Source organism: Miscanthus floridulus, chromosome 6, assembly GCF_019320115.1.
Source record: "Miscanthus floridulus cultivar M001 chromosome 6, ASM1932011v1, whole genome shotgun sequence".
NCBI classification, from domain to species: domain Eukaryota; kingdom Viridiplantae; phylum Streptophyta; class Magnoliopsida; order Poales; family Poaceae; genus Miscanthus; species Miscanthus floridulus.
Genome location: NC_089585.1, coordinates 69,480,592 through 69,493,647, shown reverse-complemented (window position 1 = coordinate 69,493,647; position 13,056 = coordinate 69,480,592). Strand labels below are relative to the sequence as shown.

The 13,056-nt window shown below is 40.2% G+C and overlaps 1 protein-coding gene and 1 pseudogene across 5 annotated transcripts; both read left to right on the top strand.

The window, feature by feature from the left end:
- The window catches only part of LOC136460664 (protein NRT1/ PTR FAMILY 6.2-like), a 36,852-nt pseudogene that overhangs the window by 21,704 nt on the left and 2,092 nt on the right, over window positions 1-13,056 (top strand).
- Window positions 8,514-12,970, top strand: LOC136456105 (UDP-xylose transporter 3-like). 5 transcript variants are annotated; one of them, XM_066455885.1, is made up of 9 exons: window positions 8,514-8,952; window positions 9,704-9,856; window positions 10,485-10,544; window positions 11,335-11,478; window positions 11,574-11,641; window positions 11,714-11,820; window positions 12,219-12,425; window positions 12,549-12,635; window positions 12,726-12,970. In XM_066455885.1, exons 2-6 carry the CDS (start codon window positions 9,752-9,754, stop codon window positions 11,730-11,732), a joined length of 396 nt encoding a protein of 131 aa, XP_066311982.1. In that variant the 5' UTR covers window positions 8,514-8,952; window positions 9,704-9,751; the 3' UTR covers window positions 11,733-11,820; window positions 12,219-12,425; window positions 12,549-12,635; window positions 12,726-12,970. The 5 variants fall into 5 exon arrangements, with proteins under 5 accessions (XP_066311982.1, XP_066311979.1, XP_066311978.1 ...); XM_066455882.1 differs by having other exon boundaries at window positions 11,317-11,478; window positions 11,714-11,782; XM_066455881.1 differs by having other exon boundaries at window positions 11,317-11,478.

The window sequence follows — 13,056 nt, the reverse complement described above, 5'->3', positions numbered from 1 at the left end:
ATCATCCAGTACATCATAATCGTCCTCCTTATCATCCGCCGTAGTTCCAAGCCAGGCAACAGTCAAATGTCCGTCCTGCTATAACCTATCCGAGTTCACAATCAACCAATACTCCTGGTGGCAATGCTCCAACATCCCAGGGTCACAACTATCCATGCTATAATTGTGGAAGGACTAGTCATTTCTCTAGGGAATGTCCATATCCTAGGTAGGCTAATCAAAATTATCAGAAGGCCCCTGCTAATCAACAACAGGGTCAGGCACCAAACAAGAACCCCAATCAGAATGCTCAGAAGGGCAAAGATGAGAGGAAGACAGGACGGGTGTTCTATATTCAAGCTAGAGAAATTCCAGAAGGGGAGCCAGTGATGATGGGTATGTTTCTTGTTGCCAATCACCCTGCAGTTATACTTTTTGATTCTGGCGCATCGCATTCATTCATCAATAGAACATTTGTCGAGAAGCATGAAATTTCAATTGGGGCAACAAAGGAAAGTTTCTTTATACAGTCGCCCGGGGGACGTCTATGTACTAAGGAAATGGTATACCAGGTACCCATAAACCTGGGTGGGCATATTTTTCCCACTACCATGATTATCCTTAAGGATCAGGATATAGATGTAATCTTGGGAATGAATTGGATGTATCAGCATAAGGCTATTATAGATGCTTTGAATAGGACCTTAAGAGTGAGTTTGCCTGATAGTAATTCTCAACTTCTTATCCAACTTCCAACCCTAAGAAGATCAGTGAGCAAGATTTGTGCAACTGCTGTCAAAGAGATTAGAGATATTTCGGTAGTGTGTGAATTTCCGGATGTGTTTCCTAAAGATTTACCCGGTCTACCACCTGATAGGGATGTACAGTTTAATATAGAGTTACAACCTGGAACAGCTCCGATTTCTCGGAGAGCTTATAGGATGCCACCTAAGGAATTGGCTGAGTTGAAGACTCAGTTACAAGAATTGATTGAGAAAGGGTTTATCCAACCTAGTTCTTCACCTTGGGGATGTCCGGCAATTTTTGTGAAAAAGAAAGATGAGACTTTGAGGTTATGTGTTGACTATCGTCCATTGAATGAAGTGACCATCAAGAATAAGTATCCATTACCTCGGATAGATCTGCTTTTTGATCAATTGGCCGGAGCTAAAGTTTTCTCCAAGATAGATTTGAGGTCAGGATATCACCAAATCAAGATAAAGCCTGAAGATATTCCCAAAACGGCATTTACCATAAGATATGGATTATATGAATACTTGGTAATGTCTTTTGGTTCGACAAATGCTCCAGCTCATTTCATGTATCTAATGAACTCAATATTCATGCCTGAGCTAGACAAGTTTGTAGTGGTGTTTATAGATGACATTTTAGTATATTCCAAGAATAAGAAAGAACATGCGGAACATCTCAGAATTGTTCTGACCCGCTTGAGAGAACATCAACTATATGCCAAGTTCAACAAGTGTGATTTTTGGCTTAAGGAAGTGCAATTTCTTGGACATGTCTTGTCAGCCGAAGGAGTTGCAGTTGATCCAAGCAAAGTGAAGGATGTGCTTGATTGGAAACCGCCAACCACAGTTCATCAAGTTCAGAGTTTTCTAGGTTTGGCGGGGTATTATCGTCGGTTTATTCCAGATTTCTCAAAAATATCAAAGTCCATAACTGAATTGTTGAAGAACCAAGTTAAGTTTGTCTGGTCATCAGATTGTGAGGAGGCTTTCCAGACAAGAGACTGTTAACCACTGCACCAGTATTAGCCCAACCTGACATCGAGAAGCCGTTTGATGTTTATTGTGATGCTTCAGGTATTGGTATTGGATGTGTGTTGATGCAAGAAGGCCGAGTCATTGCTTATGCGTCCCGGCAACTTAAGCAACATGAAGAACACTATCCGACTCATGATTTGGAGTTAGCAGTTGTGGTTCATGCTCTGAAGATTTGGCGGTATTACCTGCTTGGTAATACGTATCATATGTATATAGACCACAAGAGCTTAAAGTATATCTTTACTCAGTCAGAGTTGAACATGCGACAAAGAAGATGGTTAGAACTGATTAAGGATTATGATTTGGAAGTACATTATCACCCTGGTAAAGCAAATATGGTTGCAGATGCCCTCGGTCGCAAAAGTTATTGCAATTGTCTGACAGTGAGAACAATAGGTTTGAATTTATGTCAAGAAATGGAAAAGTTGAATGTAGAAGTAATTCAACAAGGAAGTTTGACCAACATAATTGTTGAAGCCACTATTCGAGATCAAGTTATTGCTGCTCAGAAGGAAAACAAGGGTATAGCCCATATTAAGGAAAGAGTCAAGAATGGAAAAGCGGAATGCTTTAGTATTGACAATGAAGATGTGTTGTGGTTCAAGGATTGCCTGGTGGTACCAAAAGTTCCTGAGTTGCGACAGTCAATTCTAGATGAGGCGCATGCTACTAGGTTATCAATCCATTCGGGAAGTAACAAGATGTACCATGACTTGAAGCAAAGATTCTGGTGGACTAAAATGAAAATAGAGATTGCTAGATACATAGCAAAGTGTGATACTTGTCAAAAGGTGAAAGCTATACATTTGAGGTCTGCTGGTGAGTTACAACCATTACCTATTCTATCTTGGAAGTGGGAGGACATAAGTATGGACTTTATTGTTGGTCTACCCAAGACATCAAAGGGATTTGACTCAGTATGGGTTATTGTAGATCGACTCACTAAGTCAGCACATTTTCTTCCAGTCAAGACAATATATCCTACGATCCAATATGCCAAGATGTATTTAGCAAGAATCATGAGTCTCCATGGAGTACCCAAGACTATTGTGTCAGATAGGGGTACACAGTTTGTCTCCAACTTTTGGAAACAATTGCATTCTTCATTGAGTACCAAACTTCTGTATAGTATAGCTTATCATCCGCATACTGATGGACAGACTAAAAGGATTAATCAAGTACTTGAAGATATGTTAAGGTGTTGTGTCCTTAACTATTCCAATAAGTGGGACGAATGCTTACCTTTGGCCGAGTTCTCATACAACAATAGTTATCAGGAAAGCATTAGAATGGCTCCATTTGAAGCACTCTATGGTCGTAGGTGTAGAACATCATTGAGTTGGTCTGAGCCTGGAGAAAGAAGATTCTTTGGAGTTGACCTTGTGAAAGAAACAGAAGACAAGGTTAGACAAATACAGAGTAATTTAAAGATAGCTCAGTTCCGCCAAAAGAGTTATGCAGATAGACGATGGAGACCATTGGTATTCAACAAAGGAGATTTTGTATATCTGAAAGTATCACCAATGAATGGAGTTAACCGTTTTGGTGTTAAAGGAAAGTTGGCACCCCAATACATTGGACCATATCAAATTTTGGAGAGGTATGGAAAAGTGGCATATCGCTTGAAATTACCTGAACATCTTGCAGTTGTGCATGATGTGTTCCATGTTTCTCAATTGAAGAAGTGTCTCCGAGTGCCTGAACAGAATGTTGAAGTTGAAGGAGTGGAACTAGAACCGGATTTAACTTATTCCGAATATCCTATCCGAGTGTTAGATCAGAAAGATCGTGTTACTCGAAGACGAACAATCAAGTTCTATAAAATACAATGGAATTAACATTCAGAAGAGGAAGCTACATGGGAATCAGAAGATTACTTGTTAGAAAAGTTTTCAGAGTTTCTAGCGTCAATATAGAATAGAGTAGTGTTAGTTGTGCTCGGTTGCTACAAGTTGTGTTTTGTAAAGGAACCTCAGCTGTTTTATAGGCAAGTTTTGGATGTTTTTGGACTGACACATTTCCTTTTCCATTACTTACCCTATGGCTTTGAATCTCGGGGCGAGATTTCTTTTAGGGGGAAGGATTGTAACACATCGGGTGTTTAAATATTAAAATCTGACATGTCATCATATGCATTGCAAAGCATTTGGCATTTGGTGAAAACTTTAATGTACATTTACTAAAACAAGTTTACAATTGTGTAATGAATGTTGAATTGTATTGTTTGACTCAAGTTCAATATTTGTTTGGATTTTGAATTTTTTCCAGAAAACCCCGCTTTTCAACATTTAAACCCTACCCTGAAAATCCATTTCAAAATCTAAGCATATTTTGGGGTTGGGCCCAAAAGCAAAAGTGTAGAGCTTGGCAAGTTATACAAAGTTTATTTTTGGAGTTTTTCAAGTTGTTTAGAAAAATTTTGAGTAATTCAAAAAGGCGTAATTCATTAAATTTCCCTATTTGAATTCAAAAGTTTATTTCAAAATCTAGACCGAATTAGGAAATGGTTATAAAAGCAAAGTTGTAGAACTTTTGATTTTGAACAACTTTTATTTTTGGAGATTTTTGAGTTGTTATGAAAATTTGGGAGTAATTTGTGAATTTTGGCGAATGGCAAACTTGTAATTTCGATGAACAGTGTTCACCGCTTGCGCTACACCGTCGGCGAGCTTCGGCTTGCTTCCAGTCACGCGCGTGGCCGTCTGGGCGTCGCATTGGCGCGCTGAAGGCTTCGTCGTGGCTTCCTTGAGCTTCCTGGCCATCCTTTTAAGCTTGAGCCGCCATCGTCGTTGCCCTTCTCCCTTGCTCTGTTTTCCCGTCGCCGCTGCTCCACTCTGGCGAGCCCGTGCCGTCGTTGTCGTGCTCCACCGTCGCTGATAAGCTAGTCCCAGCTCCGCTTTAGCCTTACGCGCTCAGCCAACTCATCAATTCAGCTTAATTTCGCTGGGAACCACCGCTCGTCGTGTTTCTTCTCCACGGCCGGCAGCCCCGCCGTCGAGCCCGCGTCGCCGTGGCCAGCGCGCTACGCTACCGGAGCATCGCCGTCGTCGAAGATCGCTCCGCCGTGACCGCTGTCAACGTCGACCCGTGTCACCGAAGCTTATCCGGTCTCGTTCTTTGCTCCAACGTGTTCGTGGTGAGCTACTGGACCTTCCCATGCCCTCTGTTTCACCGTTTTCAGCTTCATTTCGTCGGTGTAGCGTAGCCGCGCCGTCGTGGCCGCCATGGCCGACGTAGTGCTCGGTCCAGTCCATATTTAGTAAGGCTTGTGCTCAAAATGGATGCGCCTAGTCTCGGGGAGGGTGTAGGTACCTTGGCCGTCGCCGTTGGACTCACCGGCAGCGAGATATCGCCGGTCAGTGCCATCATCGCCGTAGTCAAAGCGCGAGGTAGAAGATGACAGGTGGGGCAGCGTTCAAATGGAATTTTTTTTCTATTTTCAGATTTGATTGAATAGTATCTGTTTTTGTTATTTTTGTATAGATTTATTTAAAGCTCCAAAAATTATGAAAATTTTTGTGTGACTTCTCTGTGATGTATAGTATTTAAGAAAAATATGAAATAATGTTTTTCAATAATTTTTAAATGTGGTAAAAATTGCTCAATTAATTCATAAATGGATTTCCATGATTTTTCTAGGCTTATTTATTTATCCAAAAATTATGAAATTTGTTTTGCCACTTAGTTAACATGTAATGAACATGTACTAAAATTTTGAGCTCAATTAGAATAAGTTGATTTATTTCATAATTTTGAATTAAATAATTAATTCATAAAAGCAAATAGTAACCTTTAATGATTTAGGTTTTTGTTTGGACTTTTGGATTGAGTGATGACCTCAGGTCATTAGTTGATAATGATCCTTGGCAATTGATGTATGTGTTACGATAAAGATTTAGTTTGTTTGACTTGCAACTATACCGCGAAGGAAAGTTGTATTCAAATTGTTAATTTTTGTATCCATCATCGAGCATCATATTTAGTATTCCGCATCATGTTGAACATGTCATTGTTACTACGTGTAGTGAACGAAGGTGAACACGTGGTAGTTAATCAAGTCATGGAAGAAGTTAGTCCGTCTGTTGAGGTCGGATCGAATCCTTGTGTAACGTCGCAGGAACCGGACTTTTTCGTCAACGAAGGCAAGCCCCGGATGCATACAACCCTACCTTGTGTTTTACAAATTAATTTCGTTTTTACTTTCCGTTACTGCATTAAGTGGTTAGGAGTTAAGTAAGAGCCTAATTGGTGCATTATCACCCTTGTTATTCCATATTTACCATATTACCAGTTTTAAACTCGTATATGCCTAGTTTTGCTTAGCTATGCGTAGAACGATGAAAGTCGGGTGACCCCCTGCCACCTGCAAGTTTTAAATGGGACATTGGTCAATATTGTTAGCATGTGATATGGGAATGTGGAGTAATAAATCTAGACTGGGCGGACTCGGTGTGTGTGAGCCACAAGACATGGAGGTCTTGTGAGCGGGTTCTTTCCGCCTGTGTCGATTAAGGCACGTCTGTTGTTGAATTGTATGAGGTGAGAATTTGTAGTACTAACCACATACTCCGGTAAGCCTGAACTTGGAAATTCTATTACGAGAATGGCTACTCGCGCACTAGGAGTGGAGAGATGGCGGGAATAGTGTGTACCCACGTGGCCATGGGCTGGAATGGTGGAGTACTGTGTTCTCGGGTGGTGCGGACCCATTCTTGTTTTAGAGGATCCAAAGGTAGGTTGATATATATGAGTCGGGGACCTGCATATGTCGTGTGGTCTGGAATCCCCAGCTGGGCTTAATCGGTTCGAATCATCGTTGCTCCTCGGTTATGGAGACTCAACTCACTATTCATCATCGTAGAATTAATAACCGGAAGTTGAATAAGGCTTGTAAAGGTGTTGGATATGAAGTTTCATGATCTCAGTGCGGATCGTGTCAGCTTTGTATATAATTCTTGAGAAGTTTTATATATAAAGAATGTTGTTAAAAGAGCTTTTACGCAAAAGAACTTTGATCATTGTTAAAGCTATACCTTGAATCCCTGAGCCTGCGTTACTGAGTTCATCAGTTAATATTTCGGATAAGTCTTGTTGAGTACTTTTGTACTCAGGGTTCATTGACCCCTTGTTGCAGGTGAGCTTCATGAGCAAATCTGTTTTGGATCGTGCTGCATGACTATCGTTCGTTCTGACGATGAGAAGTAAATGTGTGATCCTTGGGCAGGATGTTTATTTTGTGTGATATGTCTATATTAATTATGCCACTCCACTACTACTATGGTTTGTAATAATCATCGAACTTAGTTTGTAAGGTTTGAAACAACTGGTTTGTAAACTATGTTATCGTAAGACTTCCGCTGTTTTTACTCTGGTTTTGATATTTGAATAAATGTTGTAATATTGCAATGACTCTGTAACGTGATCCTGCTCAGCAATCGTGGATGATTCGGGGTTCCCCAAGGACACTCGACAGTCTTTTTAAGTTATTGGAAACATATGCATAAATGTCAAAGGTCGTCGGACAGTGACAGGTGCATGTGGGCCCTATAACTTAGGAGGTTCTGCCACACATGGACATCGCCGTCAACCTGGTCACCTACCTCACGGTCACCATGCACCTACCACTACACCATAACACCACAACACTATATCACCGCCAGACACGACACTAAAAATTATATTTATCGATGAATGATCTGACGCTAAAGAGAACTCAGAGATGATCTGTCGCTAATTCCTTATTTAACGACCCATTGTCTGTCGCTATAGGTAATCATATTTAACGTTGAACTGTCTGTTGCTAAAAAGAGGTGTACCGTCAATCTGTCTGTCGCAAAAAAGAAGTGACCCCCACCTAACTCGCACACCTGGCTTACATTGAGCTCGCGCACCCGCTTACATAGAAAATGATCGTTGTGATGCTATCTTAGGAAAATACCTTTCAAACTCTGAAACTTTTTTAACAAGCAATAGCCTACATATGTGTTGTTTTGGAGGAGTTTCAAAAATTTTGGAACTTGTTTGGTATTTTCTATCATTTAAATGAATTTTTATGTGCTTACCGAATCTAATTCCAAATTAAACTGTGCGTACTTCCAATAGGATTCAAACAAAATTCTATAACTTTGTCGGACACTTTGTCGGATGGAGGAATCACCAATACAAAAGTTGTAGATATCGTTGGCTTCTATAACTTTATTGTTTACAACCTTTTCGTGTGAAATCATATACTATATCAAAATATTGTTTGAAGTTGTTATATTTTGAAATTCAAATTTTGAATTGTTCAAACAAAGTCAGATGGAGAGATGACTAAAACAAAATTGTATATCTCGTTGGTTTCTATAACTTTGTTTTTGATGGCTTTTTCATTTGAAATCATTTACTTTCTCATAATATTATTTGAAGTTTTTATATTTTGAAATTCAAAATTTTAATTGTTAAAACAAAGCCGGATAGAGAAATGACCAACACAAAAGTTGTAAATCTCGATGATTTTTAAAACTTTGTAGCATACAATTTTTTTCATTTGAATTCATTTATAGTTTAAAATTTTATTACAACAATAACTATGAACTTTACTAGAAATTAAAAATAAAAGTAACACAACACAGCAATGGGCCTAAACCTCAAATGAACCCGTTACTATGTTCAGTCCATAATTGCTGACCATCGATTGAAGATCCAACGGCCTTCATTGCGCCCACGAAGTATAAAAAGGACTTTCCCTACAGAAACCATAGACCAAAAATCACTCCTATCCAACCTCAGCCGCCACTGTCTCCTCTCCCCCCTCCAGGCCGCGCCCTCTCCCTCATCCTCTCCCCTCGCCGCAGCGCTCGCTCGGCCCTCCCAACCCTCACGCCTCCACTCTGTGTTCCAGCACGCATCCCGCAAGGTGCGGTCGTGCCCCCTCCATCGATCCAGGCGGTGGCGGCCCTGCAAATCCAAGGAGGACTAGGCTGTGGCGCTCACGGCGTGGATCCGGTGAGGGAGGCATGGATCCGGCCGTTTGTTCCCCAAGGCGTGTCGGATCCGGTGAGAGAGGACGCAGTCAGGAGGAGGCAGCGGCAGCGAGCATGAGCCCGGGAGTCGCCAGCGGCAGAGGACGCTCGACCCTCCACTGCATGCGGTACTTCATTCCATGGCCGCTGCTGCACCCATCCGGCAAAACTCGATCTCACAGGTACATGTACTCACACGCCCCTGCCTACTTCCTTTAGGGGCTAATGCATGGATATGCTTACAAATAATACAATAGGAAAAGGAAAACAAATCTCAAGGAACTGTCTTAGAAAGCACTGCAGCGCAATTTATTTTACAGTTAAGTACAGGGATTCATAATGTTTGCTTGTATTCATATATATAAACAAAATTTGTGAGGACATACATCACTTGTTGGAGCTCAATAGGTGATGCAATGCTATCTTCCATGAAATGTCGAAAGTGTATAAACACAGACATGACTAATAGCCTAAGCAAGTAATGGATTGAAGTATTTCAGAGGAAAAGTAAAAAAAAATTTTACTGCAGTAGTAGGGCGTGCAAAGATTTAGTACTGCAGAGTATGCATGTCCGCCATATTTGGAAAAAAAACAGATCACTACACTCCAGTTTTGCAAGAATTTTGAATGGTTGTTAATGCTGTCAAACTTAGATATCTTTCTTATATCTTGGTCATGGTTTATCATGTCTTTTGTTTTGCCAAATACTGCTCAAGCAATAGCTTAGTGATACAAAAGTGGTATTCGTTGTAGCTTGCTGATTTGCTATTCTATTAACTATGCATGTTATCACATTAAGAAAGGAGAAATCAGGTGTACTGTCATAATCTGTGATGGCTATTTAACTGTGGATGTCTTTTCATATAAGCTTAGTATCGAACTCTGCATGTTCTCAGCCTATTCTGTAACTTCATTCATTTTGTGGTCATGTAGGGATATAAGTTGGCTCTGAGAAGGCTAGCGCTTTGAACACATGCTGTAATGAAGTCTGGTGGCGGCACGGGGCCTGGAACCCGGATCGATGTAGGGCATGGTGACCTCAGCGGCCAAGGAGCTCCTCCTCCTCCGCCGGCTACATCCACTCTGGTGAGGTCGAACAGACAAACCTAACTTCTGTGGTTTGTGTAATTTCTGTGTATTGAAAAAGGTAATTGTCAGCTTTGTGGTTTGTTTTTTTCTTGTCAGCTTAATAAAAGTTCAAAGTTTTGTTGATTCACTGATAGTATTAATCCAACTAGGTTTGTGAGTTCAGTTTGTTGTCATTCATGTCCTAATTTGTGCAGGTTTACTTAGATCAAAACCTTCAGATGTGCATTTCCTTAGTAATTGGCTTAGTGGCTCCCATGTTGCTATCTGTACTAATTTTACTTTTATCAATACATTCCTGCAAACTACTCCTAGCCATGCATATGCATGCTGCTCCTTTAGCTGAGCACAAGCACAAGTTGTCCATCACATGTGGAAGAAAGTAACAGTTAGTTCTAAACTTCAGTTTACACATGGTCATCAGTGGCTTCAATGAATCAGCATGGATTTTTTTTCCTTTTATTGTGATGGTAGTAACTGAATATAGCTAGCCATTCAGTCATCGTGTACATTGCTCTCCTGTGTATTGTACCATGTTAAGTGTCTTTCCCCAATCATCTCCTGTGTATTGTATAAGTGTTGGTAATTGGTTTACTTGTATCAAGTTGAGTTCTCATTTTTGATGCAGGAGCTGAGTGAGATGAAGGACGAGGCCACCATCGATCTTCTGCAAGCCGGAGCTCATAAGGCAAGGATCTTATTTCTTCCTCTTCTCTGCAAGCCCGAGCTTGCAAGCCCGAGCTCTTGAATATGGCCTGTTGTTCCAACGCTGGATGCTTGTCTCTTTTGCTAGTTAAAAAATTAAGCTTGTTTTTTCATGAGATGGTCTGGAGAAAATTTTAAGCTTTCCTCATAACAGCTCTAGGTTGTTAGCTTATGACTGCCCCTGACTTTTATTTTAGAGCATATATGAAGCTTCACTGTGAAATATTAGTGGCTCTGTGAAAAAGTCTCCTGCCGACTGTGATCTGCATCTCAAATTTTATATTGACTCTAGAATCTCATATGAAGTGATAGTTGGTGCTGCTATCTTTAATAAATGGACTGCATCACTATGTGCGTGGTAGCTTTGTTTCTTTAAAATTTTAGCAAGAACAAGATTACAGATGCATGTAAATATCTATGGCAACGGAAAGTGGCATCAGCCACTAAGATCATTAAAATTTTGCTTGTGGGATTGTCGGCTTTGATATATAGTGTCATTTCAGCTCCTAGTATCTGTACTTTGTTTTGCTTGTGGGATGCTAAATTGAATTGCCTTTGGATAAAGAATCATACATTCTGTAAATTGTTTGCAAGCCATTGCTTTTGGTCGGACATATTGTATCCTTGTGCTTGCTGTTTTGACATGAACCAGTTCAGCACCCAAGCGAGCTGCTGGATCTTACAGTCTTTCATGCACCCTGCATACACTGCATCCACATGCTGGCTTGTCATCCTTAACCTTGTGTTGAACAAAGCTGACCAACCAAATCCAGAGGAGGCTGAAGGTTTCCTCGACGCAGCTGCTGTACCAGTCGTCGTCGTACCAGTCCACGGTGCTGCTCGTCACTAGGCCGTTCGTGGACAAGCTCCTCACCAAGCGTGACGTCTTCGCTTTCAGCTACACCACCCAAGTCGTGGTAAGTACCTTGGCACAATAGATCTCGGTTCACCGGACCGATAGATTAGACATCTGCAACGTTTTCAACTTGATTAATAGTGTGACTTTATGTAGATATGTAGAGTTGTTACGGTACCATTCTCTTCAATTGGCACTGGATTAGTTGTCAGACATACTGAAACGTAAGTACAGTTGCTTTTCTTAATGTATGGCAATATGGTTTGTTGATATCCTATGCTATTATGTTCCTGTAGGGCGATATTTCTTGGATAAACTCCGTACTTGGTCACAACAGGAAGCTGCTGCAGTTTGGGCTTCGTTCAGTTGAGTTAGACATACTGAAAATAGAGTTGCAGATTTGGTATGCATGACTGTAAGCCACTTAGTCAATATCTGGAATTTCGTTAGGTTGTTTTGTTATTAGTCAAGATAACAGGTAGTCGAAGCATGAATGCATCAAAATTGATGTGATATTTTTGTTTCATCCTTGTAAATGCATTTGTGCTTGTTGTATATTTTGCTTGTGTGATGTGTGTAGTCCACTGCTAATTCTGGTTCAGTAGTTCTCTGTGCTTTATGTTAACGATATTTCTCTTTATAACTTTTTATCCCTAAAGGGAATAACTACTTCAATGGTAACAATTACCCACCTGTGTCACAACAATTTTGTGCATTTGCCCATTTGCACAAAGATAAAAGTAACTGATTTATATGTCACAGATATGTTTCTCAGTTTGTTGATATTTTTGAACCATGCAGCTGAGTTGTTAACAAACAACAAGTTATCTGAGCTGGCATGCTTGGCATTGTATCTCATGTATGAGAAAAAGCAAGGAAATGATTCATTTTGGTACCCCCTACATTAAGGAACTTGAGCGACATCGAGGAAGGGGGCAGCTAGCTGTTGAATCACCACTTCTATGGAATGAAAGTGAATTGGATTACCTTACTGGAAGCCCCTTGAAGGTTAGTGGTTTTACTCTGTTGTATCTCAATTCTCAATATAACATTATTTCTTTTTTTATGTTGAAGGATTACTCAATATTCTGTAAGAACATTAATATCCTAACGTAGATGATATGTTTGCAGGATGAAGTTGTTGCTAGAGATGAGGCAATAAGGAGAGAGTATAATGAGCTTGACACATTGTGGTTTATGGCAGGTTCACTATTTCAGGTATTCCTTGATCCTCCAAGCATACTTTCTTTCTAGGATTGGCTATATCGTCAACTGATCCTCTTTCTCACAGTGATTATTGTTTTGCAGCAATATCCTTTTGAGTATGTATCAGCTTGATGTATCTCACAGATGGTCCAATGTAGATTGTTCTAGGCTTAGTGCTAGTGGTAGCACTATTTTAAATCCACACAACCTAATGTATCAGCTTGAGTATGTATCTAGAGAAAATAAATGAGATGGTGAGCTTATCTATATGAGCTATTGTAAACTTTTGATCAAATTTGTGAAGCTGCTTGTATTTATTGAAGTTAGAGTCCTTGTGTGATGATGAATGAACTTTGTGACATTCTTAATAATTGTTGATAGTTTAGTTTTTTATTTTTTTAACCATTTAAAACTATCTCATTGAACCATCTGT